Consider the following 26,948-nt stretch of genomic DNA (forward strand, 5'->3'; position numbering starts at 1 on the left):
AACTACCATTATCTGAAAGGATTAGTGAAAATACTGTTTCCTTTTCTAACTATATGTTAATGTAAGGCCAGATTTTCATCATATACTTCAACAAACCAAAAGACCACAATAGATTGAATGAAGAATCAAATATGAGAATCCGGTTGTCTTCTAATAAGCCAAATACTAAATTAGCAAAAATATAATTAAACAATGCTATTATTCTCAGTGACATTCTTCTGTTTTAGAAGATTTTTAAAATTAAAGTGGTTATTTATGTTAGCATGTATTGGGTTATTAATCTAAACATTTAATTATTAAAGTGAATTAATTTAAAATTTTTTCTCAGTTTTAATTTTTGTTATGATAAATATCACTACACACAACCTCATAAACAAAAGGTCTTTGGGGTCATTGATAATTTTAAGAGTGTAAAGGATACCAAAAATTTAAGAAGCTGTTGTAGAGATATTCTTACATATGTGACCAGGATATTTAAGAGGCTTCCCTGGTGGCTCAGATGGTAAAGCGTCTGCCTACAATGCGGGAGACCTGGGTTCAATCCCTGGGTCGGCAAGATCCTCTGGAGAAGGAAATGGCAACCCACTCTAGTACTCTTGCCTGGAAAATCCCATGGACAGAGGAACCTGGTAGGCTATAACCTATGGGGTCACAAAGAATCGGACACAACTGAGCTACTTCACTTCACTTCAATTCATAGCAGCATTGTCCATAGTAGCCCCATATCAGGTACTACAGCAAATTCTTCATCATTGGATGGATAATTAAATGGCATATTTACATTGGAAATCTATATAGCAGTGAAAATGAATGATGTGTGTAGCTAGAGCAAAGATTATGCTTTCTAACAGATTGTGGAATAAAAGAAGCAAGTTATAAAAGAATATGTACACTGTGATTCCACTTGTATAGATTTCAAAACCAGGCAGAGTTAACATATATGGTTTAGAGTTGCATAGGGAATGATTACCCCAGAAGTCAGGATAGTGGTTCTCTCTCAGGGTAAAAAGGATATAACTGTTAAGGTGAGTACAGGAGACAAGTTCTTATTATTCTGAAAATGTGTGTTTCTTAAATTTGGTGGAGATATCATGGATGTTTGCTTTATAATTTTTCTCTAAGATGTAAATATATGTTTTATTCTCTCATATCATATATTATGAGCATAAGAGAATTAAATTAACCTCCCCAGAAAAATAAAACAACAAACAAGAAAATATGATTAAGAAATATGATAAAGGAGTTAATCTGACTGGTGACTAATTTCACATGTGTTGTATATATTGCCTGCTATAAAACTCAGAGTCAATAAACCATCACACCTTAACATTATTTTTAAACAAAGCTGAAGTTTATCTTGAAGCAGTTGTTATAAGAATGATTCATAAGACCTCTGTTTCTTGCGGTCTTATTCAAAATGACTTTATACTCAGTTTGGCTGAATGCAAGACTTTTCCTAGGCACTGCTCTATTGTGCGCTTGTGTTAAATGTCACCGTGGAGAAATCTGAGGTTAATCTGATTATCTTACTATTACAGGTAATTTGTTCTTTTGCCTTGTGTTGCCCCAAATATATTTTATTTTTGATGTTCAGTAATTTTACTAGGATGTGATCCAATGTGGATGCACCTGTGTCAGTTTTTCCTAGGATGTAGAATAATTCACGTTTGATGAGATTTGAGCCATTTTTATTTCTTAAAAGTTTTCTTGTACTTTTAAATCACTTTTCTTAGTGTTTATTATTTTGATTCTTCTCTTTGGGAATAATAGTGATACATATATTGGATTCTTTTACTTTGATCCTTTTAAACTCTGCTTTTTTTATACTTCTGTCAGGAATATTTTTAGCAGTTGCCTGTTTTTCTTTTTTGCTACCTCAGCGTGGCCTTTTTCTTGTAATAGTTTTATTCTCCCCCTCCTCCATTTATTCCCTCTGACAGTTCATGTTTTCATCTCTTGTCTTACCATATCTTCCCTGATTACTTGTATCTCCACATTGAATTCTTGTTTTTCTGAAATGATGGCTTTGTTAAGTTTGGGTTCATATGTGTCCAATTTTTATCTTCTCTGTAGCAATATTTTTTTCTGCCAGATGTCCTTCATCTTGTTTGTATTTTCCTATTCTATTTTTTCTTTTAAATATTTAATATATTTGTAGACACACTTCTTTTTCCTTTTGAACCACACATCTTTGAATGAGTTTGATTTTTCTGGATGAACTACTTGTAGAAGGTTATGTTGCAGAGGGACCAGAGCTACTTTGTCAACAGAAATGTATTAATGATATACAGTGTTGCATGACTGAAATTCTTTAACTCTGTATATATTTTTTTAATAACTACTGGCAAGATAGAATCTCTCTTTCACCTTTTCTCACTGACAGACTGATTCCTACAAATATGGTTTGTTTGACTCCCCAGTCAGCCCCATCTACTCTTGTGACAACTAGAATAAGGGTGTATATTCCAGCAGTTTGCACCCTTATTCCAGCTGTTTATAAGAAGTATTGTTGGTTCTGTCCTTCAGGTTGTTGAACTTAACTTCAGAGACCATGCTCTACTCGTTTTAGCTTAGATCAATTATTACTGTCCCCTCTGTGTGTCTGTCTTCATTCCTCTTTGATTTTTCTGTATTTAGTCATCCCTCCACATACATTATGACATGGTGGTGTATGGTTTTACAAGTTTTCTACTTTTCATTGAATGTGGAGTTTATGTTTCTTTTTTTCCATTTTTTTAATTGCTTTTGAGTGATATATTAGAGGAAAAGGGAAAACTTTTTACTCCCAGTGTAGAAAAAAGTGTCCTTTAAACTTTGAGATACAACCAGAAGTACTAAGATATGAGAAGGGGAATTCCTAGTCTTTCATTTGTATCGCCTAGGGGAGGTTTAGCTGAAAATGTTCATCAAACAATTTATTTCCTGAGAAAGAAAGAAAGCAAAAAGCCTACTTTGTTTTAACAGATTTTGTACTTCATTTTTTGAAAAGTTAAGAATAATTTTGGAATACTTTGGTTTCAGGATTACTTAGCTTTCCATAATTGGCTATGCTATCCTTGTTATTAGTCACTAAGTCGTGTGACTCTTTGCAACCTTATGGCCTGTAGCCCACCAGCTTCCTCTGTGTGTGGAATTCCCCAGGCAAGAACACTGGAGTGGGTTGCTGTTTCCTAATGATGTTATCCTAATCGAGTACAAACTTCTATCATTGGATTTGAGATTTGTTTTGCCTTACTTATAAGCCAATAAGTTAGCTTATTACTGTTGTATGGATGCTAGCAAAAGGCATGAGTTCCTGAATCAGGCACTTAAGCACAGCAAGTAGTATAAGCATTAGTATATTTATTTTGTTTCCTTTTGGAAGGAACCCAAAATCCCACATGGGCAGCACAGTATGGCCTCAGATAAATGCCACACAAGTGGTGGGTTTATATCAAAACTGAGAAACAGTGAGCTTGGGGAATCTAATACTTCTATGTGTGCTAAGTTGCTTCAGTCATGTCCAACTCTATGGACTGTAGCCAGGCTCCTCTGTCCTTGGGATTCTCCAGGCAAGAAAATACTGGAGCAGGTTGCCATTTCTTTCTCCAGGGGATCTTCCCAACCCAGGGATTAAACCTGAGTCTCTTGTCTCCTGCATCGGCAGACAGGTTCTTTACCACTAGGGCCACCTGGGAAGCCCAATACTTTTATAACAAGGGGATGTAACCTCATTTCTCAGAGTTATTCTGAGGAATGTCCTGGGGCCTTAAGAGCAAGCCTTGCAGACTTATCATACTCAACAAAATATGGGAAATCATAAGAGCGTCTCTCTCATTTCTCTCTCTCTCTCTACCTATATGTGCCTTTATCTCTCTCTGTCAAACAAATGACAATCATTACCTAATCTGAAGTATTTTATTAAACACATAAAACCAACCATGATAATGTTCTCTTCCTATCACTGTTCTTCCAGTGGAGTGGGCACCAGGTTCACCAACTCTCCTTTGTTCTTTTTTTTTAAATTATTATTTACCTCAAGAGCAGGGGGCTGAGTTTATTTTTTATCTGTTTATCTATCTTTCCTTAGATCTTGGCACATCATCATTATCAGTCCCAGCAAGAACCCTTCTCGTTTTAATATGTGTTGTGCTTAGTTACTCAGTTGTGTCCAACTCTTTGCGACCCCATGGGCTATAGCCTACTAGGCTCCTCTGTCCATGGGGATTCTAGGCAGGAATACTGAAGTGGGCTGCCATGCCCTCCTCCAGGGGATCTTTCCAACCCAGGAATCGAACCCATGTCTCTCACATTGCATCTGGATTCTTGACCGTCTGATCCACGAAGGAAGCCCAAGAATACTGGAATGAGTAGCCTATCCTTTCTCCAGGGGAACTTCCCAACCCAGGAATCGAACTGGGGTCTCCTGCATTGCAGGCAGATTCTTTACCAGCTGAGCTACCAGGGAAGCCCTGTTTTAATATATGTAAATGTACATTTCTGTATTCTCATTTTCACTCCCTTGCTTCCCTCTTTCCTTTGATAAAATTGATACCTATATTTGGGCTCCCCATGTGGCACTAGTGGTAAAGAACACCTCCCAGTGCAGGAAGCATAAAGGATGAGGGTTGGATCCCTGGGTCGGGAAGATACCCTGGAGAATGGAATGGCAACCCACTCCAGTGTTCTTGCCTGGAGAATTCCCATGGACAGAGGAGCCTGGTAGACTATGGTCCATGGGATCACAAAGAGTCAGACATGACTGAAGTGACTTAGCATATTTGAAATCATCTGTATCCTTGTAAAATATTGCAGATTGTTTTATATATGTCTGTTTGTTTTTTAAGTTAAGTTTGAAATGTTTTCAAAGTTATGGAGAAAATGACATAGTAGAAAGAGTTCCCATATGTTCTTGAGTCATATTTTTTTAATTGTTAATATTTTGCAACATTTCTTTCTCTTATGTACATGTATTTTTTCTGTACTATTTGAAAATAAGTTGAAGACATGTCCCCTATCCCTAAATATTTCAGTATCTTTCCTAAGAAGAAAAAACAATCTCTTACATAACCACAGTATGATTATCAAGTTAGTTTAATATTTATACACTATTATTATCTGATATGTAATCCATATTCAAATTTCCTCAGTTGTCTCAGCAGTGTTTTTTTTAACCTTTCCCTCCTCCAGTCTAGTTTCTGTTGCATTTGCTCATGTCTCTTTAGTCTTTAACTCTCCGGAACAGTTCCTTGGCCTTTCTTTGTTATTTGATAATATGTATGTAATTTTTGTTTGTATGATATACTGGTATAGACCTTGTTCCTTTTCTCAGTTTTTCAGTGTTTCTAAGATCCACCTATATTTATGTGTAGACGTCTATCTTGTTTGTTACTTCCAACTTCTGCCTAGTTTTCCATAGTATGCATCTGCCAAAGTTTACTTATCCGTTCCCGAGTGACAAACACCTATGTTGTCTTCAACTGCTTGCTATCGTAAATAATTCTGTCACTAACATCCCCATACATGTTCCTTTTAGGAATGTTTCTGGCATATCTCTCCAAGAATAGAATTGCTGGGTCATAATGTTTCTTCTATTTAATTTAATCAAAGTACTGCTGAATTGCCTTATGGAACAGCTGCCCTGCCACACTTTAACTGTTCTATACTAAGATCTCAGTTTCTCTATACCATTGCCAATATTTAGTCCTAGGTAACATTCTCATTTTTGCTAATATGATGGTTTAAAGTTTGCTCTCATTTATTTTCTCTAATTACTAGTGAATTTCATTTCTTTTGCCAAACTCCTCACTGATAGTGTTTGCTCAGGAAGGAGCTTTTCTGTAATACGCGCACACATACACACACACACTCCAGCCTGGTCAGTGTACTAGAGGGATATTTTGAAGCTGGTGTCACGAATGGCAATTGTAATGTCCCATTACGCTTTGTGTCACTGTCAGGAAACCAGTTGACATTAGTCATATCATTTCTCGGATTTTTTACATTTTAAATATAATTTGTAAAAGTATACATTCTCCTAGACAACTGAAACCAAGATCCTTAAGACAGCTATCTGCACCTGACCCTTAAACTATGAAGATTATGTAGAAATAGAATTTAAGATTTACTTCTTCAGATACTTGAATTCATTAATTTTCAAATCTTTTCCCTTCTTTACTTCTGAATTTTTAAAAACTATGTACTCTATTGGTTATTTTTCAGTTGGTGTCCAGAATTTGTTATGTCTAACTAATTGCAAAGAATAGAATTTCTAGAGTACTGCAGAAATTACTTTGTAAAAAGTAAAAACCTCCTTAAATATACCTGATTAAATCTAAATGCCATAGCAATTTGGTAACTATCATTATGCATTTTAAAAATACACAAATAGGTTCTTCTGGTTTTTGTTTCTTATTTTTACAGTGTTGTATTGGTTTCTGTCCTATAGCAACACGCATTAGCCATAGTTACACATACATCCTCTCCCTCCCTGGCCTTCCTCCCCTGCCTCCGTTGCATGCCTCCAGGTCAGCATGGAGCACCGGACTGGGCTCCCTGTGCTGCACAGCTTCTCACAGGCTGTCCATCTTACACCTGATAGTGTGCATATGTTGATGCCACTTTCTCCATTCCTCTCACACTCCCTTTCCCCGACTGTGTCCACAAGGCCATTCTCTACATCTGTGTCTCCATTCCTTCCCTGCAAATAGGTTCAACAGTGCCATTTTCTAGATTTCATATATATGCATTAATATTCTATATGTGTTTTTCTCTTTCTGACTTACTTTATTTAACAGACTCTAGGTTCATCCACTTCACCAGAACTTACTCAAAGTCATTCTTTTTTATGGCTAAGAAATATTCTATTGTGTATGTGTACCATAGCTTCTTTATCCATTTGGTTCTTCTTTTATAGTCAAATTTACATCTTTTTTTCCCCTTCTTTAGCTCAGTGTTTCTGCTGCTCCTTTCCCTCCCAGAATATCATTCCTAATGCATATTTTAATATTTCTTAATATTTTTTAAAAACATATTTTTATGCTTTAAAGTATTTCAATTATATAAAATATCTCTACAATAAAAAATTTAAGTTACAATTACATTTTTTAAATTTCCTGTGATCATAAAAAATCTTTTTTCTGGGTTATATGTTCATTACATTACAATTATTAATAATTGATTAGAAGAATATATACATATTATGAATTTTAATAAATAGTTAAATATAAAAGTAAAGTTTATGTTAGAAAATATATCTTTACTAGACTTGATCTTAGCCAAAAGACCAAGAAGCAATAGAAGATGTATCTTTAAATGTATATTTTCAATTACTGTATTTACCTTTGTACTGTTAGAATAAGACAGGGTTTCAGCACCAATTCAGCTTCTTTATTTTTTTTCTATAGATGTGAATGTTGATAAAATTGGATAACATATGTAGTTGAGATGAAGAGATTTTATTATAGAAATATCACTCAGTTCTTTTGAATTATTTGTTAAAACCAACTTGGGGATCTATCATCAAAATTTTTAACAACCCATCAGCTATTAATTTGATTATATCATCCTATAAACTTGATGAAAGCAAGAAACTACATATGTTACTCAATCAATGAAATCAGTCTTCTTCTTAGTCCTGACACTGTTTCTAATTGTCTCTTTCCTTGACACCCATGTTTTTATACCCTGAGGCAATGAACTATTATGTTCCTGGAAGAGGTTGACTTGAGTGTGTTGATGTCAAACCCAAGACTAAGTATTGATATTCTTGGAAGGTTATTTGGTGGTTTCATTTAGGGTGCTCATATAATTCTCTTCTTTTGCTTATGTTAGTCCCTACACCTGAATAGTTCCTCCTCCCTCGCCCCACCATATCTGTCTTAATGATAGCTCTTTAATACTATATTTGTGAATTCAGCTTACCATACATGTCTCAAATCTAATCCCTCTTCTCTGTCCTGTGCCCTCATTCAGATCTACCTCATTTCTCAATTGGTTATCATCTTTTATCTGTGCTCCCTGGCTCCATTCTCTTTCTACTCTATTGTATCCACCACAGAATTACTATAATAATTTTTCTAAAATTTGGATCAATTCCATATTCTCCTGCTTAGAAATTTTCAGTTGCTCTTACTGACAAATCTTTAAAGTCTGTGCACTTGCTAAAGTGTTGATACTTTCTTACATGTATTAGCTTGAGACTATCTGTTCTCAAGTACTTTTCCAAATTTTTCTCCAGCAGCTATTCTTATCTGTTTTTTACTTGTGTCACACAAATTACTTATCTCCTTGAACAGATATAATGGTGCACTTACTAGAATGTCACAGTGGACACAACAAGGATATTTTTTAGTGATTTCACCTAAACTTTTGACTCCTTGTGATGAAAGACTTAACTTTATTCATATGCAGTGATCCTTTACAGAAAAACTTTATGATTTATCATTGAGATATGTTTTCAGATCACAGTGATAGCACTCAGCATAGCTATAGGACACAGGAAAAAAATGACAAAGAAAAGCTTTAAAAAATCAGAGAGGCCATGTTAAAGAAAAGACTATATTCATAATCCTTAAATGTATCAAGATTTTTCAAAAGGTGGTTTGAAAGCACATACACATACAAACGTAAATTACATAATGTATTGAATTCTCCTTTATACATATTAAGAAAAAGAGTTTTTATGTTTTGCCTATAACATAGAACTCTATGGATCATAACTATCTTTTCATAATTCCATTTTGGATTCAGCATTATGAAGTAGCTTGAACTCTAGCAGGTATTAGGTAGGGGCTATTAACAGTTTCAACACTTAGTATGATTTTTATGGGTCAGTTATACATCCCTGTCTATTCAAGGAGAGACTATCATATGAGATAACATTTGAGAGTATAGTATAAATGTAAACAGATTTAGAAACACATTATATCATTGAATTATTCCTTAATCTCTTTACATTAATCCTATATTTCCTTAGAGAATCTAGTCTATCTTGATAGAAGCCATATGTTGATAGGGCTAATAAATGATCTAAAAAGGAAATAAAACATATTGAGGGTTTGTTTTATTTATTTTTTTCTAATTTTTCTTGTATGTTTCTTATGTTTCTTCCTTGTCAAAACAGTTTTGGTATGAACCATGATGGAATTGGAAATTCTTGTGGGACAAAAGGTCATGAAGCAGCAAAACTTATGGCAGCTCACATTACTGCAAATACCAATCCCTTTTCCTGGTCTGCCTGCAGCCGAGATTATATCACCAGCTTTCTAGAGTAAGTAATCTCTGGAGAGTGATGATGAATTGCTCCAGAAGTAAGCCATTGATAGAAGCCTAATATGTAGTGCTTCAAACTTTGCATAATGAGTAACTTTTATGGGTCCCAGTGATACTTCAGACTGTTCCCCAAATACTTTAATACATCATTGTGGCAAATTTTAAATTTTTTTCTTTGTACTCAAATAGAACACAGACTAAATTAGGGGGACACAAACAGATTAAGGAACTGGAGTAAGACTGTAAAAGGAGTTAATGATGTGAGTTAGAAATGTTAAATAAATGGGAAGGAATGTTAGAAAGAATTTAGATTTACATAACTTAGTAATGCATAAGCCAGGCCTTAATTCAGTGATTACATATTTCATTTTGTTGGTTAAAAAAAAAACTGAGTTCTGTAGAAATGCCAAAGTATCTAATAGTAACAAACAACAACAACAACAAAAAACAAAACCCAGGAAATGAAAATAAGAAAATGAAAATTTGTCTTCGAAAATATATTAAAGTGACTCATCTTTTCTCCAGTTTGAGAACTTCTTTGCTGGTCCTTTAACGTATATTCTAAGAGTCCGGTTATTTAAATTTGAAGACTATAAATTAGCTCAGGTGTAACTATGTTTAGGAAAGCAGATGTTTTTCCATATTTCACCTGCGTAGAACTTTAAGATTAGACTTTGGAAACTGTTAGACTTAGGTCTCACTCTCTAACAGTGTGATCTTGGTCATTCATGTTTTTTACTTAAACTTTCTAATATTCAGTGACTTCATTTGTTGAATAAATTTAGGTAATGATACACATATTATTAAGTTGTTATGTAAATAATTATGTATAACACCATAATGTATATAAAGCACTTAATAGACATTCATTATGTGGTATATTAAATAATATCAAGGTTTTAAGCACTGTTGTTCTATCATTACCTTCCACTGTTTTCTGCCATTTTTTTCTGAGGAGGAGTGATGAAGTATTGTGAAAGAGTTGGTCATACACAAAGTACAGGAGAGCAACAGAAATTCTTTTTAAAAACTGTCTTTGTTTAAAGTTCACCTTAACATGATCATAGTGTAACATTTTAGAAATTCGGAGGGAGACCTGGGTTTGATCCCTGGGTTGGGAAGATCACCTAGAGAAGGGAATGTCTATCCACTCCAGTATTCTTACCTGGAAAATTCCATGGGCAGAGGAGCCTGGCAAGCTACAGTCCATGGGTTGCAAAGAGTTGGACACAACTGAGCGACCAACATTTTCTTTCTAACACTATGTAGGGTAATAATACTTACTAAGATTTTGATTCATATCTGCTAAGAACCAGATTATATTCTTAAAACTTATAATTGCATATTTTTAAAAGCCCCAGACAAGAGATTTTATTAATAAATTACCGAGAGCAGTGCTTTGCTCAGTCAAAGATCAAAAGACAGATGTTTAAAATGGACTCTTTTGAATTAATGTGATAATGAAATTGAAGGAATTGCAAGTATTTTTAGAAGGTAGCTTTTCTGGATGGCTATACTATAACCTAACAATTTTAAATTTTTGTAATAGATAAATTATAATACTTGCCTTGTGCCAAAACTGGGTGAAGGACCACAGAAAATTTGACATCTTTTTGTAGTTTTTTAACACAAAGCACTAGCAGTATCATTTTCTGAGATGTTTTAACAAGATCATATAACCGAAACTTTAAGCACTGTTGAAGATCTACTCTCCCCAGAAATGAAGCCAGATCTGGAATTTCTCCCTTGACTTGGCTCATGTTTTTATAATGGAATCTTAGTGTCTATCTCCAGAAAGACAAGCTGTATGAATGCTCAGTATTCCTGTGCATTTTTGAAGACTTTTCTCTGCTTGTTTTTTGCTTTTTTTTCCTTCCCCATGTACATCATTTCTCTCTGTTCTGTCTTGTTTCTCTTGTACAGCCCATTTGCTAGGAATATCTCTTTATACTAAATACAAGGACTGGTTTTGATCTCTTGCCAGACCCCGTGTAGTTAAAACTGTATTAAGGCTGTTAAAACATTCCAAAAGGGAATCCCTAAATTGCTGATAAAACACAGTTAAGAAATCACCACTGGTTTGTTGAGAGATGTAAAATTATTACTAGTTACAATAAATCATTCCACTGAATTAATTGAAAGAATTAATCCAAAAAGCATTATGTAAGCCTTATTGCCTCTTTGCATTTTCTATGTGTAAGCATAATTAGTGTTGACAGGGTTCTAGTGGGTCTATTATCCTGTATTTTATAAAAATATTTCTGTTGCATCCTCATGGGAATGCTCACAAAATTAAAGACATTAGTAAAAGATAGATGTGAAAGACAATGGGTAGGGAGTTGGGGAGAAGTTGGCATCTCTTCCCCTCTCTTTAATAGTAAACTAAATAACTCTGATTGTAATCTGACCAAGCAATAAAGGTTTTTTAAACACAAGGCCCTTTAAAAAGGTCAGTTCACTGGAGCACAAAGATACAATAGTAACTTTCTTGAATTTCTTTGTTCCTCTTTATTAATTCAGGGGATTTAATTGCTTTAACAGCTTTGTGTGATATTTTTAAAAATCCAGTGATATTTTGATTAGGGATTGAGGTTACATTTATGTTTTATAGTTGGCTCTAAAAGACTCATAACATTTTATTTTAGTTTCTCTTCTCAAGAAAAAGAAATCTTGAAAGATGAATTGTTTAGGAACTGCAGCCCTGCCAACAGAATGCATACTTTTCTCTACTTAGTGACTATATAGGCCAAAGATGATGGTGGATTTTAACAATAAGCTTTCTATGATTTATAGAGATTCACTATTTACTATGTTCAACTGAAAGCAATTCCATGGCCTTTAAATGCCAATAGAGTAAAAAAAGTCTCTCGTGTCATTCTGAAACACTAGGTGCTATTGATCAATCAGGAGATGGTGTTTACCAACTCCCAATATTTTTTTTCAGATTTCTTAAACTCGGTGATTCAATAAGTGGTTCATGAATCGCCCAGAAGCCGTCCTGATTAAATAATAAAGAACCCATTACCGTTAAAATGGACGTGTTATGCCAGCTTCTGATGTTTTCGACGACGGCTTTGCAGGTAGTGTCCTTCCTATCTGCCTGCGGGACTTATTTATTTATTTATTCATTTATTTATTTATTTAGAAACTAGAGAAGATGAACCTGGTATTATGGCTCACATTCATTGATGTCTATGGGCTAATTTACCAGGCAGTAGAAGGCAGCCAGAAGTATTTGAGGCCAGTTTTTCATATATTTTCCACCACTTAGTGGTAGTACAGAGTAATTTCAAATAGTCCTCAAAAATCCTGGGGCCTCTGTGAATCAACTCTTGCTCTATTTAAATTAAAGTCTGTTATATTGTTTGAACTGTCAGAGATCCGTAGCAAAATTTCCTACAGTTCCAAATTAAATATTTTCACAGAAAAGATGGAAGCTGAAAAAAAGAGAAGCAATATTATGTTTGAAGATGAACTAGAAAGAAAGGTAGAGCTGCAAGAGAAGTGATATAAGATGAACAGGACAAGTAAGGCACTTAACAATTCTTCTAGAGCAATTACTTTTGAAGGTCACTATCGGTAGTCTATTAGACAGAAAACAACTTTTATAGATGGGACCTCTTTTTTATGTGGAGCCAAAAAACAGCCTAGCAAAACAAATTTCTCCTCCTTCCATTTATCTGACGTATTTTGGGGACTTCACTCTAACCCACAAATATCTTTGATAAGTCATAATTACATATGGAGAGAAAGAGCATAGCTTAGTAAACATGATTAGCATAGTGTTTGCATATTGGAAGCCTCAAGTTCAGTTGTGTTCAAGTATCCCAGTCCTATAGAGGGTAAGAGATAAAGGTCTGACTTAGAGTAACTCATTTTAAAGGTAATATATTGTTAGTTTTGTCAAGATTGGTAAAGCAATTTATGAAAATGTAGTAGGTAAGACACTTGACTTGCCATAGATGAGACACCTAATTCATTTTTGCCTAATTTGCGTGTGTTAGCACAACTTTATAGGAAAAAGTGGATGTTATATTATCTGTTAACTTTTTGTTGTTGTTGTTAAGAAACTGTTAAGATATAATCAGGGTTATATAGAAAGATTTATTTCTTAGATTGACCCACTGTTATCGGCTGAAGATCTGTACTTTATAGTGTAATTGTTTAACTAAAAAATAAATCTAAAATTACAATTATGTTTTCATGTGTTCTGGAAACAAAGCCAAGACACCATATTTTACATAAGAATCTGTACATTTTAATTGAAGACACAAATCTGGCTCATGTTCCTATTTTCAAAGCTAATTTTTGAACTCTGTAAATAAGACTTCTCTAAATTAGAAGTAGAATACATAAAATATGACTTTGCTATCATTCTGTAAGGATTTCTGGAAATGTAAATATACTTTGATTTACTAAGAGTTTCATAATTAAGGAAAAAGCATGTTCTCAAACTAATAACAAATTTTTTGCCTTGTCTTAGAAGCATAAAGAAAAGTGGAGTGTATTAGTTCAATAATTACCTATATTGCTGTAGACACTAACCAGGATTAGACTTTTAGTTGTGAAATATGTGCTTCTAGGGAACTAATCATACTTCTACTTTTATGGAGTATACAGTTTTGCTCAGGACAAGTATATCTTGTCACAAGCAATAGTAAGTTGTAATAACATCTTATAGGTGGAATATACAATGTTCTCCATTTCATTTATTAATGAGTGAGGTTTATATTTTCTGAGTGAAAAAATTCACATATGACACTAGGGCACAAGCTCGCTATGCTTAAAAGTGGCATTTTATGAGAAAATTTAAGAAAATTTATATATAATACTACTACTATTAATTTTAAAATAGCATAAATAACAGGCTCAGTATCATAAGAATTATTATATTGATTAATTGTAACTTTAGTAAAAATTACTCATAGCTTCTTTTTGTTAAAACAACTATAAAATATGTGTAATTAACTCATATCTAATATTTTTAAGAAAATCATTTATACCAGAAGATAATACAAAATGATTTATATCAGCATAATTTGCAATTTCCAGAAATTAGAAATAATTTAAACACTTGTTAATAGAAGTGACATAGTCTTAAATGGAATATCAAAGAACAGTATAAATGAATAGCTTACAATTGTGCACCTCAACATGGATGTGTCTGTCATTCATAGTATTGAGCAGAAGGATAAAGTCATAAAAGAAAACCTACAAAATGACTCCTTTTATGTAGAATTCAAGAACTGTCAGATGAATAAATTGAGAGATGAATAATTACTGAGAACACCAAAGAAAGTATCATTTTAAAAATCAGGCAAAAACAATTATTTTAAAAATCATTAATTGCATCCTCTTCCCTGTAGATTCAGAGTTTATACCTTTTATTTATTTGGAGAATGAAAATGTAATATGTGGGCATTAGAAATTTGAATTACACAGAAAAAAATCATTAATTCTTTGGGAGACAAGGAGAGTTGTGATTGAGCACTTGGAAATTTTCTAAGGGGACAGAAAACAGAGAAAACACTTCTTAGAGTTAAATGTACATCTCTCAGGTTCATGTCCTCTATCTTCTTTCTATACCTATATCTGTGATACTTCATAATGGCAATTGATGGCACAGAGGCATGAAAATATCCAGAATTATTATCTTCTAAGGGCTTCCCTGGTGGCTCAGGGCTAAAGAATTTGTCTGCCAATGCAAGAGATGCGGGCACAATCCCTGGGAAAGATCCCTGGAAGAAGGAAATGGCAACCCACTCCAGAATTCTTGCCTGTGAAATCCAATGGACAGAGGAGCCTGGCAGGCTGCAGGGTCTCTTTAAGAGTCAGACAGCGTGAGCGACTAAAGAGTTAATTAATACTTAATGTTTATAGGTTTAACTTACTTGAAGATAACCAAAAAGTAACAGATTTTAGTAACATGCAAAAACTGTTTTTATAGCTTTAACCCTCAGTTAAGAATTAAAGTATGAAGACTATCTTACCCCTCAAATATTTCAGTCAAGGTTTTACTGTATGTAATATTTATCATTACTAGAAGGAAAATATGTGGTACATTTTCTACCCAAAATGTAAAAACAGTTTAAGTCAACCTTACAGATATCCTACACTTGCTATCCTAGAGCCAATACTAGTAGGTAAAACACTAGACTTACAAGCATTGATATTTTGTACAACTATAGCCAAATCCATTTTAAAAGGTTTCTGTTGATGCTGTATTCCTAAATACATGTTTATTATTTAAAGGTCTGATTTTTTTTCACTTGTATTTCATATGGTGTTTCTTCTACAAAATATACATATATTGGAAAGAGAATGACACGTGCTAGATAACTAAGCTAAGTCACTTCAGTCGTGTCCGACTCTGTGCGACCCCATAGACGGCAGCCCACCAGGCTTCCCCATCCCTGAGATTCTCCAGGCAAGAACACTGGAGTGGGTTGTCATTTCCTTCTCCAATGCATGAAAGTGAAAAGTGAAAGTGAAGTCACTCAGTCGTGTCCGACTCCTAGCAACCCCATGGACTGCAGCCCACCAGGCTCTTCCGTCCATGGGATTTGCCAGGCAAGAGTACTGGAGTGGGGTGCCATTGCCTTCTCCGAGATAACTAACTAGACCACATCAATACAAAGCAATTGAAAGACAAATCACTTTTGGGGTAGACTTTCTCAGAAAGATTTTCCCACAGGGGACCACAGTACATGGCATTCTTCATTGTCTGGAGGCTCCTGCAATAGTCATCTGATTTGGTAGTTTTTAAAGAATGCCAACCAGGATTGAAAGTGAAAAGAAAAAGTGAAAGTCACTCAGTCATGTCTGTCTCTTCATGACCCCATGGACTCCAGGTCAGGAGTGGGTAATCTTTCCCTTCTCCAGGGGATCTTTCCAACCCAGGGATTGAACTGGGGTCTTCTGCAGGTGGATTCTTTACCAGCTGAGCTATTAGGAAAGCCCACCAACCATGATTTGTAGACCATTAATACCTGGGAACAAGAACTTTAAATGAAGTAATTGTTGTTTCTTCCTAGGTTAAACCAGTTCTGTTAGCTATCAGGAAAGAATTTTTCCCATGTTTTATTTTTCTCCTCAGGTTATCCTGTTTGTAAACTTTTGGGGGGTCCACATACTTCTTTCTCTTAAGTTTTTAGGTGCTAAAAATAATTATGTATACTATTTTTTAATGGATTTTGAGCTGGTGCCACTTAAGTGAATATATCTTATACTTTGTTTGTTATGCTATTGGCAAATATTTAATATCTGTAGGTTCCTATACTTAAGTATGTCAGTGTTTAAAAATTTTCCATTAATTTATATAGAACTTAGCTTGATATTTTATTTTTATAACATATTTAGCTCCTTTCAGAGAGACTTTTATAGTTTGGTTGTAGATAGAGATGAAATTTATATTTTAGGAAAAAAATTAGGAAATAAAACTACTAATGGAATTATCTCATAAATTCTTCTTTTGTTATACTTTCACATTGACCTCTTTATCACTAACCTTAATATAAACTTTGAATTTACTAGTAAAATTTTATTTGGCTAAAATTTGCATACCCATGTGAAGCTATTTTATATAATAAAAAGAACTTGGTATTTTTAAAATTCATCTGGAAATGGTCTTTCTTAGTATATGTCAATTTCTAAAAGCATTGTGAACAGAAAATAAAAAGCATTCTGTCATGAAATATGGATAACTGGGTGAAAAAATTTCTCTATTAGTGAGACACCTAGAGCAGTGACAAATGAAATGATTATAATAGCCAATAATAACATCCATCTATTCAGCACTACATTTATTATTCCATCTAAATATCATTATTGTTTAAAATCAATCAAAAAAGCAAAAAAAAATTAAAAAAATTAATCAAGGGGCATAAATGAAAGAAAAAGGGGTCTTTGAATCTATCACCTTATAAATAGCATGGTTCAGTTTTTGAAAGGTATTTATTTGCTTCTATGCAAATATGTATTAGTATATAACATTTACTTTCACATTATAAGAATGATAAAATTTGAAGTGAATATGAAGTTTATTATTATGTATGTTTTTTTCTTGCTTACCTATAAATGAAAATTTGTACTGTCCTAAATAATAGTTGAGGAACTTCTACTTGTAAAATTATTTTCCTTTGGCAAAGTGGATGGAAAAGATTTGGAAAAAAAAACACAAGTGCTGGCACAATTGACAGGAATGTTGGAAAAAATTTTTAATGTTGGCATAGGAATTCTTTAAAAATTCTAACTTACTCACATGTGAAATGAAAGTAAAAAAGCATCTGTCCTATTTTATGCACACTGACTAAATAAAAAGAACAATTATATTTAGCAAAGTATAAAGCTCCTTAAACTCAAGATATTCTGTCTGACTTTTGGCAATCTTTATGTTATTTGTTCCACTGAATTAAATATTATGTTTGAATGAAGCATACTTTGAAAAGCAGAAATTATAGAGAGGAGAACATTCTCTTTTCCAATTCTGATGATCCTAGATGAAATATGAAATTTTTGAGAGACTAAACATTTTTAATATACTTGAGAAGAGAACTTTGGATCTTGGCCTCATCTGTCATTCAGCCCATTTGTTATTGAAATATTTCAAGAACCTTTGGGCATGTTTTACCACACCATCTATTTGTTCTACGCAAGGTGGAAATATATAGATTAGGTCTTTAAAGATCACAACCAATTTTTTTCCCATATTTTGTTTTTGATTCCACTACCAGATATGGTTATGTTTTCACTGAAAACAAACAAGAAACTTAGAGCAGTATGAAATTGTTTTGATTCCTCCAGAAATTAGTTTAAATCAGTGTTTAAAGGCCAACCTGACATTTTTAAATTATTTTGTAAGATGTTTTTATCGTGTCTTAGTTCTGGAAAAAACTGTTGGAGCTCTTATTCAAGTTTTAGTAAAGTTATTCTATTTTGCCATGATTATATATTAGTAGAATAGATTGTTTTTCATGCATCAATTATTAAAATAAAGAACTCAATACATGGTTTCATGACTGAGATTGAAATAGTCCACAGTGTACCTAATCTCCTTTGATCCTTTATGTTGAACAGTTCAGGCCGTGGTACTTGCCTTGATAATGAGCCTCCCAAGCGTGACTTTCTTTATCCAGCTGTGGCCCCAGGTCAGGTGTATGATGCCGATGAACAATGCCGTTTCCAGTATGGAGCAACATCTCGCCAATGTAAATATGGGGTAAGAAGTCTTAATCCTTCTGTTTAGTCAAATATATGTTTTTTTTTTTTATGACACAATTGTTAAGAAGGAATTTTGATGAATGTAATTTCTCTGGTATCAGTATTAACACAAGTATGGCCTTTGACATTGCTCCTTTACTGAAATCATTTGTATGATGTTTATTCTAAATGTTTGAATAGTCCTTTAACTAAATAAATTTCAAATGTCTTGAGAGGGATGCAGATAGAATTTAAATATTTTCCAGTGTATTTCTTTTTTAAGTCCTGAGTTTATAATGCCAACTTTTGTCTTTAAAATGTTATGATTTTGAAACCTCCCCCACTTCCGACACTTTCACTTTGGCTCAGAGTTTTTAACTTACACTTTTTGTATTGAGTCATTGCAAGTTGCCCACATTCTAACACAGTAACTGAGTGGGGACACAAATGACATTAGGCTAAATAGAGAAGGAAAATTGCTATGGGAAAATAATGGAGACATCATGGTTTACTCTTCTTGTCTGTCTAAAAAAGTTTCAGAATCTACCTCAGAGGATGTTAAAAAATAATTGTTTTAAAATTTTCATAGAGAAAGATTTCAGTGTCTAACAGGGGAGATGTTGATAGTACATACACAATGTAAACATGTTGAATGAAAGAATAGGATTTTTAAATGATGAATTGTATGTCAGAAATTTTTGAAAGTAAGTTTAAGGCCTCAGTTCCATTTTTTTGTAAACAGTGTGTTTAAAATCCCTTAAAAAATAATAACAATAAAAGGTAGTTAAGACTAAATGATGCACACATTGTACTGTACCAGTTATTCTTGTTGGGTGCAGTACAAAGGAAAGTGATTTTTTAAACAACCTTTGAGTGACAAGTATATTATTATTCCTAGGAGGCTTTGGCAGCACATTTTGTGCACTAGATTTAAAGACTGTGTGCAACTATCTAAAGATCTAGAGCCTTAAGTAAAACTTTGTCTCTCTATAAAGAATCTTTACTTCTATTATTGTTGCTGTATGGTTTCAGTTACTTTTTTCCCTTGGTTGCTTTTTCCCTCAGAAAAACTGTTTTAAATCACAATCTTTGTATATACTTGTAGCTTCAGTTCAGTTCAGTCGCTCAGTCGTGTCCGACTCTGCGACCTCATGAATCGCAGCACGCCAGGCCTCCCTGTCCATCACCAACTCCCGGAGTTCACTCAAACTCACATCCATCGAGTCGGTGATGCCATCCACCCATCTAATTCTCTGTCATCCCCTTCTCCTCCTGCCCCCAATCCCTCCCAGCATCAGAGTCTTTTCCAATGAGTCAACTCTTCACATGAGGTGGCCAAAGTACTGGAGTTTCAGCTTTAGCATCATTCCTTCCAAAGAACACCCAGGACTGATCTCCTTTAGAATGGACTGGCTGGATCTCCTTGCAGCCCAAGGGACTCTCAAGAGTCTTCTCCAACACCACAGTTCAAAAGTGTCAATTCTTCGGTGCTCAGCCTTCTTCACAGTCCAACTCTGACATCCATACATGACCATTGGAAAAACCATAGCCTTGACTAGACGGACCTTTGTTGGCAAAGTAATGTCTCTGCTTTTCAATATGCTGTCTAGGTTGGTCATAACTTTCCTTCAAAGGGAAAAACAAACCAGCCCTAATTTAGATGGCTATCTGAATATAGCATCCTGAGATAAACACCAAACACAAACACTGGAGGTTCAAAGAAGGCACTCTATCCTTTTTGTGAGGAGATACTTTTGGTGTTGAAGCATCAAGAAATGTTTCATCAAGAAATCTTTCAACTAGCAGGTCTATAATGATGTCAGGGAAGATTTTAAACAAAGATCTACAGACTGACCCAGAACTGTAGCGGTGGTGAGGTTTCCATCTCTTCCATTTTTGTATTCATGCAGTCATTGTAGGGATTATCAGTAATTACATCTGTAGTTGTGAAAAATCTTGTCTGAATTCTTTCTAAATAAGTTGATTAATATACATTTTGAATACTTTTGGCAATTTACCAGTGGAGCAGAAAAGATATGCAGAAATGAACCCATGCATATAGGATCACTTGATTTTCAATCAAGGTGCCAAGAGTACACAGTGGAGAAAGGATCATTTCAGTTCAATCACTTAGTTTGTCTGACTCTTTGTGACCCCATGGACTGCAGCATGCCAGACCTCCCTGTCCATCACCAACTCACGGAGGTTACTCAAACTCATGTCCGTTGAGTTGGTGATGCCATACAACCACCTCATCCTCTGTCATCCCCTTCTCCTCCTGCCTTCAATCTTTCTCAGCATCAGGATCTTTCCATATGAGTCAGTTCTTCGCATCAGGTGGCCAAAGTATTGGAGCTTCAGCTTCAACATCAGTCCTTCCAATGAATATTCAGGACTGATTTCCTTTAGGATGGAGTAATTGGATCTCCTTTCAGTCCAAGGGACTCTTAAGAGTCTTCTCCAACAGCACAGTTCAAAAGCATGAATTCTTCGGTGCTCAACTTCTTTATGGTCCCACTGTCAATCCATACATAACTACTGGAAAAACCATAGCCTTGACTAGACAGACCTTTGTTGGCAAAGTAATGTCTCTGCTTTTTAATATACTGTCTAGGTTGGTCATAACTTTTCTTCCAAGGAGTGAGCTTTTAATTTCATGGCTGCAGTCATCATCTGCAATCATTATGGAGCCCCCCAAAATAAAATCTTCCACTATTTCCCCATTTATTTGCCATGAAGTAATGGGACGAGATGCCATGATCTTAGTTTTCTGAATGTTGAGTTTTAAGCCAACTTTTTCACTCTCCTCTTTCACTTTTATCAAGAGGCTCTTTAGTTCTTCTTCGCTCTCTGCCATAAGGGTGGTGTCATCTGCATATCTGAGGTTATTGATATTTCTCCTGGCAATCTTGATTCCAACTTGTGCTTCATCCAGCCCAACGTTTCTCATAATATACTCTGCATATAAGTTAAATAAGCAGGGTGCCTTGTATATTGTCACAGATGCAGCATCATCAACAGATGCAAGCTCCTGTCTTTAAAAGTTGAAATAGCTCAACTGGAATTCCATCGTTTCCACTAGCTTTGTTCGTAGTGGTGCTTCCTAAGGCCCACTTGACTTCACATTCCAGGATATCTCACTCTCGGTGAGTGATCACACCATTGTGATTATCTGAGTCATGAAGATGTTTTTTGTACAGTTCTTCTGTGTATTCTTCCCACCTCTTCTTAATATCTTCTGCTTCTGTTAGATCCATACCATTTCTGTCCTTTATTAAGCCCATCTTTGCATGAAATGTTCCCTTGGAATCTCTAATTTTCTTGAAGAGATCTCTTGTCTTTCCCATTCTATTGTTTTCCTCTATTTCTTTGCTCTGATCACTGATGAAGGCTTTCTTATCTCTCCTTGCTATTCTTTGGAACTCTGCATTCAAATGGGTATATCTTTCCTTTTCTCCTTTGCTTTTCCCTTCTCTTCTTTTCACAGCTACTGGTAGGGCCTCCTCAGACAGCCATTTTGCTTTCTTGCATTTATTTTTCTTGGGGATGGTCTTGATCCCTGTCTCCTGTACAATGTCCCGAACCTCCGTCCATAGTTCATCAGGCACTCTATCAGATCTAGTCCCTTAAATCTATTTCTCACTTCCACTGCATAATCATAAAGGATTTGATTTAGGTCATACCTGAATGGTCTAGTGGTTTTCCCTACTTTCTTCAGTTTCAGTCTGAATTTGGCAATAAGGAGTTCATGATCTGAGCCACAGTCAGCTCCCGGTCTTGTTTTTGCTGACTGTATAGAGCTTCTCCATATTTGGCTGCAAAGAATGTAATCAATCTGATTTCGGTGTTGACCATCTGGTGATGTCCATGTGTAGAGTCTTCTCTTGTGTTGTTGGAAGAGGTATTTGCTATGACCAGTGCATTCTCTTGGCAAAACTCTATAGCCTTTGCCCTGCTTCATTCTGTACTCCAAGGCCAAATTTGCCTGTTACTCCAGGTGTTTCTTGACTTCCTTCCTACTTTTGCATTGCAGGCCCCTATAATGAAAATGACATATTTTTTGGGGTGTTAGTTCTAGAAGGTCTTGTAGGTCTTCGTAGAACCATTCAATTTCAGCTTCTTCAGCATTGCTGGTCGGGGCATAGACTTGGATTACCATGATATTGAATGGTTTGCCTTGGAAATGAACAGAGATCATTCTGTCGTTTTTGAGATTGCATCCAAGTACTGCATTTCAGACTCTTTTGTTGACCATGATGGCTACTCTATTCCTTCTAAGGGATTCCTGTCCACAGTAGTAGATATAACAGTCATCTGAGTTAAATTCACCCATTCCAGTCCATTTTAGTTCGCTGATTCCTAAAATGTCGACGTTTACTCTTACCATCTCTTTTTTGACTACTCCCAATTTGTCTTGATTCATGGACCTAACAGTCCAGGTTCCTAAGCAATATTGCTCTTTACAGCATCAGGCCTTGCTTCCATCAGCAGTCACATCCACAACTGGGTGTTGTTTTTGCTTTGGCTCTGTCTCTTCATTCTTTCTGGAGTTATTTCTCCACTGATCTCCAGTACCATATTGGGCACTTACCAGCCTGGAGAGTTAATCTTTCAGTGTCCTATCTTTTGTCTTTTCACACTGTTCATGGGATTTCAAGGCAAGAATACTGAAGTGGTTTGCCATTCCCTTCTCCAGTGGACCACATTTTGTCAGAACTCTCCACCATGACCCTACATGACATGGCTCATAGTTTCATTGAGTTAGACAACAATGTGGTCCATGTGATTAGATTTGTTAGTTTTCTGTGATTGTGGTTTTCAGTCTGTCTGCCCTCTGATGGGGAAGGATAAGAGGTTTATGAAAGCTTCCTGATAGGAGAGACTGACTGAGGGAGAAACTGGATCTTGTTCTGATGGGTGGGGCCATGCTTAGTAAATTTTTAATCCAATTTTTTGTTGATGGGTGGAGCTGAGTCAAGAGAAAGGATAGTCTCTTCAATAAAACGCTCTGGAAAAACTGGACAACCACATTCAGAAGAATAAAACTGCACCCTCAGCTTACACCATATTGCAAAAATTAACTCAAAGTGGATTAAAGACTGAAATATAAGACTGGAAACTATAAAATTCCTAGAAGAACATATAGGAGAAAAGTTTCTTGATCTGTTCTTGGCAGTGGTTTCTTGATATGAAAAGTACAGGCAACAAAAGTAACTATAGTTACTTTTGATGAGTGGGACTACATCAAAATAAAAGGCTCCACACAGCAAATCAGTCAACAAAATGATAAACCAGTTTATGGAATTTACAGAAATTATTTGTAAACTATATATCTGTTGAAGGGATAATGTCCACAGTATATAAGGAACTCTTATAGTTTTAGCAAAAAAGTGAATAATCCAATTTAAAAATCAACAAAGGAACTAAATAGACATTTCTCAAAAAAAGACATACAAATGAATAATTATATGAAAAGGTGCTAATCCTCACTAATCATCAGGAAAATGCAAATCGAAGCAGCAATGAGATATCACCTTACACCTGTTAGAATGGTTATTATTAAAAAAATGATAATTAGTGTTCACAAAAATGTGAAAAAAAAGAGAATTCTTATACACAGTTGGTGATAATGTAAATTTATGCAGCCACTGTGGAAAACAGTATGGGGCTTTCTCAAAAACTTAAAAATAAAACTGCCATATGATCTAGGAATCCTACTCCTGGGTATATATCCAGAGGAACTGAAATCAGGATCTTTAAGAAGGTATGTACTCTCATATTTATTGCAACATTATTCAAAATAGCTCAGACATGGAAGCAACCTAAATGTTCATTGTCCACCAAGAGATTTTACTCAGCCACTTTTTACAGTGAACATCAGCTAACTTGTTCTTGAAGACTTCAAAAACCTAGAGTATGACAAGCATACTTTTCATTTACCTTTCACATGGTAGACATTCAATACATACTTCCCTTTCCTCTATGAATATCTATGTCAGCCATGTTACCATCCTCTGTAACTGATATGCTCGTAGTGCTTTAGGAGCATCTGAGCCATCTGTACTTCGGGGAGTATGTTAACATACTCTAAGGGTCACATTTTGACTAAATTTCATCCTTCAGTCTCAGCTCACATGCAGTTTCTCTACAGACAGGCCTTCAGTCTGATCCATCTATATGCAGTCTTTTCCCAGTTACTTACGTTTATGCTCCCAGTTAAAGCATAAAGGAAATTATGCTTTTTATTTCCTTCATAGCACTTACCACAGTCCATAGTCATTTTACTTATTTGATTACCTGTTAGCTAGTTAAATGTGATCTTCTAAGTAAGGCCTGCCCTAACAACCTTATCTGAAACTGCACACACACATATACATACACAAACACACTTCATGTAATTTTTCCTGACTTTTTTCTTCTTCCTTATTATTTGTTGCTGATACTTTCTAACACACTGTATATTTTGTTCATTTTGCTTCTGCCTGCCTGTTTGTTCTTGGCTGTTTATAAAGTGAATAGCACAGTGTCTGCCCTATAATAGGAGCTCGGAAAATGTTTGGTGAATAAATGAGTGAGAAGAATTTTCTGGTAAAGAGAGGAGAGAAGACTCTTGTGAAGACCCTGAAGCTGTGTATTTGAAGAGCTGAGAGAAGGCCAGTGCGACTGACACTCTCAAAGCAGCCATCATGTGCATGAGGCAAGAAAAGAGTAGGATCCAAATCAGACTTACAGGATTTGTTAAGAATTCTAGGTTTTTGTCTTAAGAGCAATAGAAAACAAAAGATTTTTTTAATGAATGAGACCAGGAGAACTTATTGATGTGCAGAGAATCATGAAATTTCGAAGGCACATTATCTTAGGAAATAAATATAATTTAATATAGGACAGTATAAATTATTTTTATCAACATGTTAATTAATGTCTTTATATTTTTAATTATTTATTTTAATTGGAGGCTAATTACTTTACAGTATTGTAGTAATTAATGTCTTTAAGAAGCCTTGCATCAAGCTGTGTCTGCCTGAAATATAGCTCTTTGCAGTAAGGGTAACCTGCTAGAGATAAGATATTTGAGTTATTTAATCAAGGTATTATCCCCATGAGTGTACTTAAGACTGACCTATTTTGTCTCTTAGACTCACTTTTTAATGTTTTCATGTTGCTCTCTTTTGTTTATTATTTTATCACTACGAGTTAGCTAAGGTTCAAGCCATTTTTGCTTTCTCATTGAGAATCATTTCACTAAAAATACTTTATTAGTTTTTTTTGGGTACCTTTGACTACCTCCATAATTTTTTTAAGAGATTCAGATAACTTCAGAGGATAATAGTGAAATACTTAGAAGTACATATAAGGGAAGTTTAAAGAAATTGAGTTTGAGTAGCCTGTAAAAAAGAAAGCTAAATGTTGGCTTCAAAATCACTTTCAGGCTTTGGAACATTTATTATAGTTTGATTGCTGGTAACAAATTGTTCTCCTTCCCCACCAAGAGCATAAAAAAGCACAGTTGCCTTAATTTTTACAGCTGGAAGGTTGTCGATTAGGTAGTAGGAAGAATTTCAAGTTATTAAATACTGGAATTTTGTACTGAGGGAAATTGTAGAATCACTTTCCTTGAGGATTTTAAGGTGACGTAAATATTCTACAATATGGTTTGATATGGGCTTAGGGAATAAAAGACATGGAATTGTTTTAACACCTCAATATTCTTTTGGAGTACAAATATATGTATTTATCAGGCATATACTTGATAAGAAGTTGATTTAATTTTTATTTTTACTCAAATTTCAAGCCAAAAATCATAGGTTTATAATCATTTGTATTCTTGGAGATCAGTAGTTTCTACTCTGGGTTTTCTGCTTCTTACTCTGGGCTTTCTAAAGAATCTGCCTGAGATGCAGGAGACCCAAGTTTGATCCCTGGGTTGAGAAGATCCCCTGGAAAAGGAAATGGCAACCCACTGCAGTATTCTTGCCTGGAAAATCCCATGGACAGGGGACTGTGGCAGGCTATAGTCCCTGGGGTCTCAAAGAGTCATACACGACTGAGCAACTAACACTTTCACTTGCTTCTTAGAAGTATTTTTTAAACCATTTAATAATTTTTAATCCCTTTAGATTGATAATTATTTAATCTGAATTTCTAGGCTAGTTTTTTGTTTATATGTATGTGTGTGTATTTGATGTATATATATAATACACATATAACTATATATATATATGGCTTTTTTTTAACCTTTTTAGGATCTCTTGCACTTAAATTACACACATAACAGGATTAATCTATTTAAGCTGAAATAAGGGTACATTATTCTCTTTCTTCAAATGGCTACTAAACACCTGGAGCCAGGACACCGGGTCACCACATGTTGGTTTTCAATTTTCCTTTGGGTGATACAATGATAAGTAACCTTTCTAATCACCGATGCTCTTTCTTGACCTCTTTAGTGCTCTGCTCTCCCCCTTGGCCATTAGGATCCTTTATTGCAAACAGCTGTT

The 26,948-nt window shown here is 34.9% G+C and overlaps 1 protein-coding gene across 1 annotated transcript in view; it reads left to right on the forward strand.

Moving 5' to 3' along the window:
• The window catches only part of ADAMTS6 (ADAM metallopeptidase with thrombospondin type 1 motif 6), a 284,847-nt gene that overhangs the window by 129,613 nt on the left and 128,286 nt on the right, over positions 1 to 26,948 (forward strand). The window contains exons 10-11 of the mRNA XM_005694638.3: positions 9,104 to 9,250; positions 18,328 to 18,469. Coding sequence (XP_005694695.1) covers positions 9,104 to 9,250; positions 18,328 to 18,469 — 289 coding nt within the window. The remainder of the gene's footprint in view (positions 1 to 9,103; positions 9,251 to 18,327; positions 18,470 to 26,948) is intronic.

The sequence above is a fragment of the Capra hircus genome, chromosome 20 (genome assembly GCF_001704415.2).
Source record: "Capra hircus breed San Clemente chromosome 20, ASM170441v1, whole genome shotgun sequence".
Taxonomy (NCBI): domain Eukaryota; kingdom Metazoa; phylum Chordata; class Mammalia; order Artiodactyla; family Bovidae; genus Capra; species Capra hircus.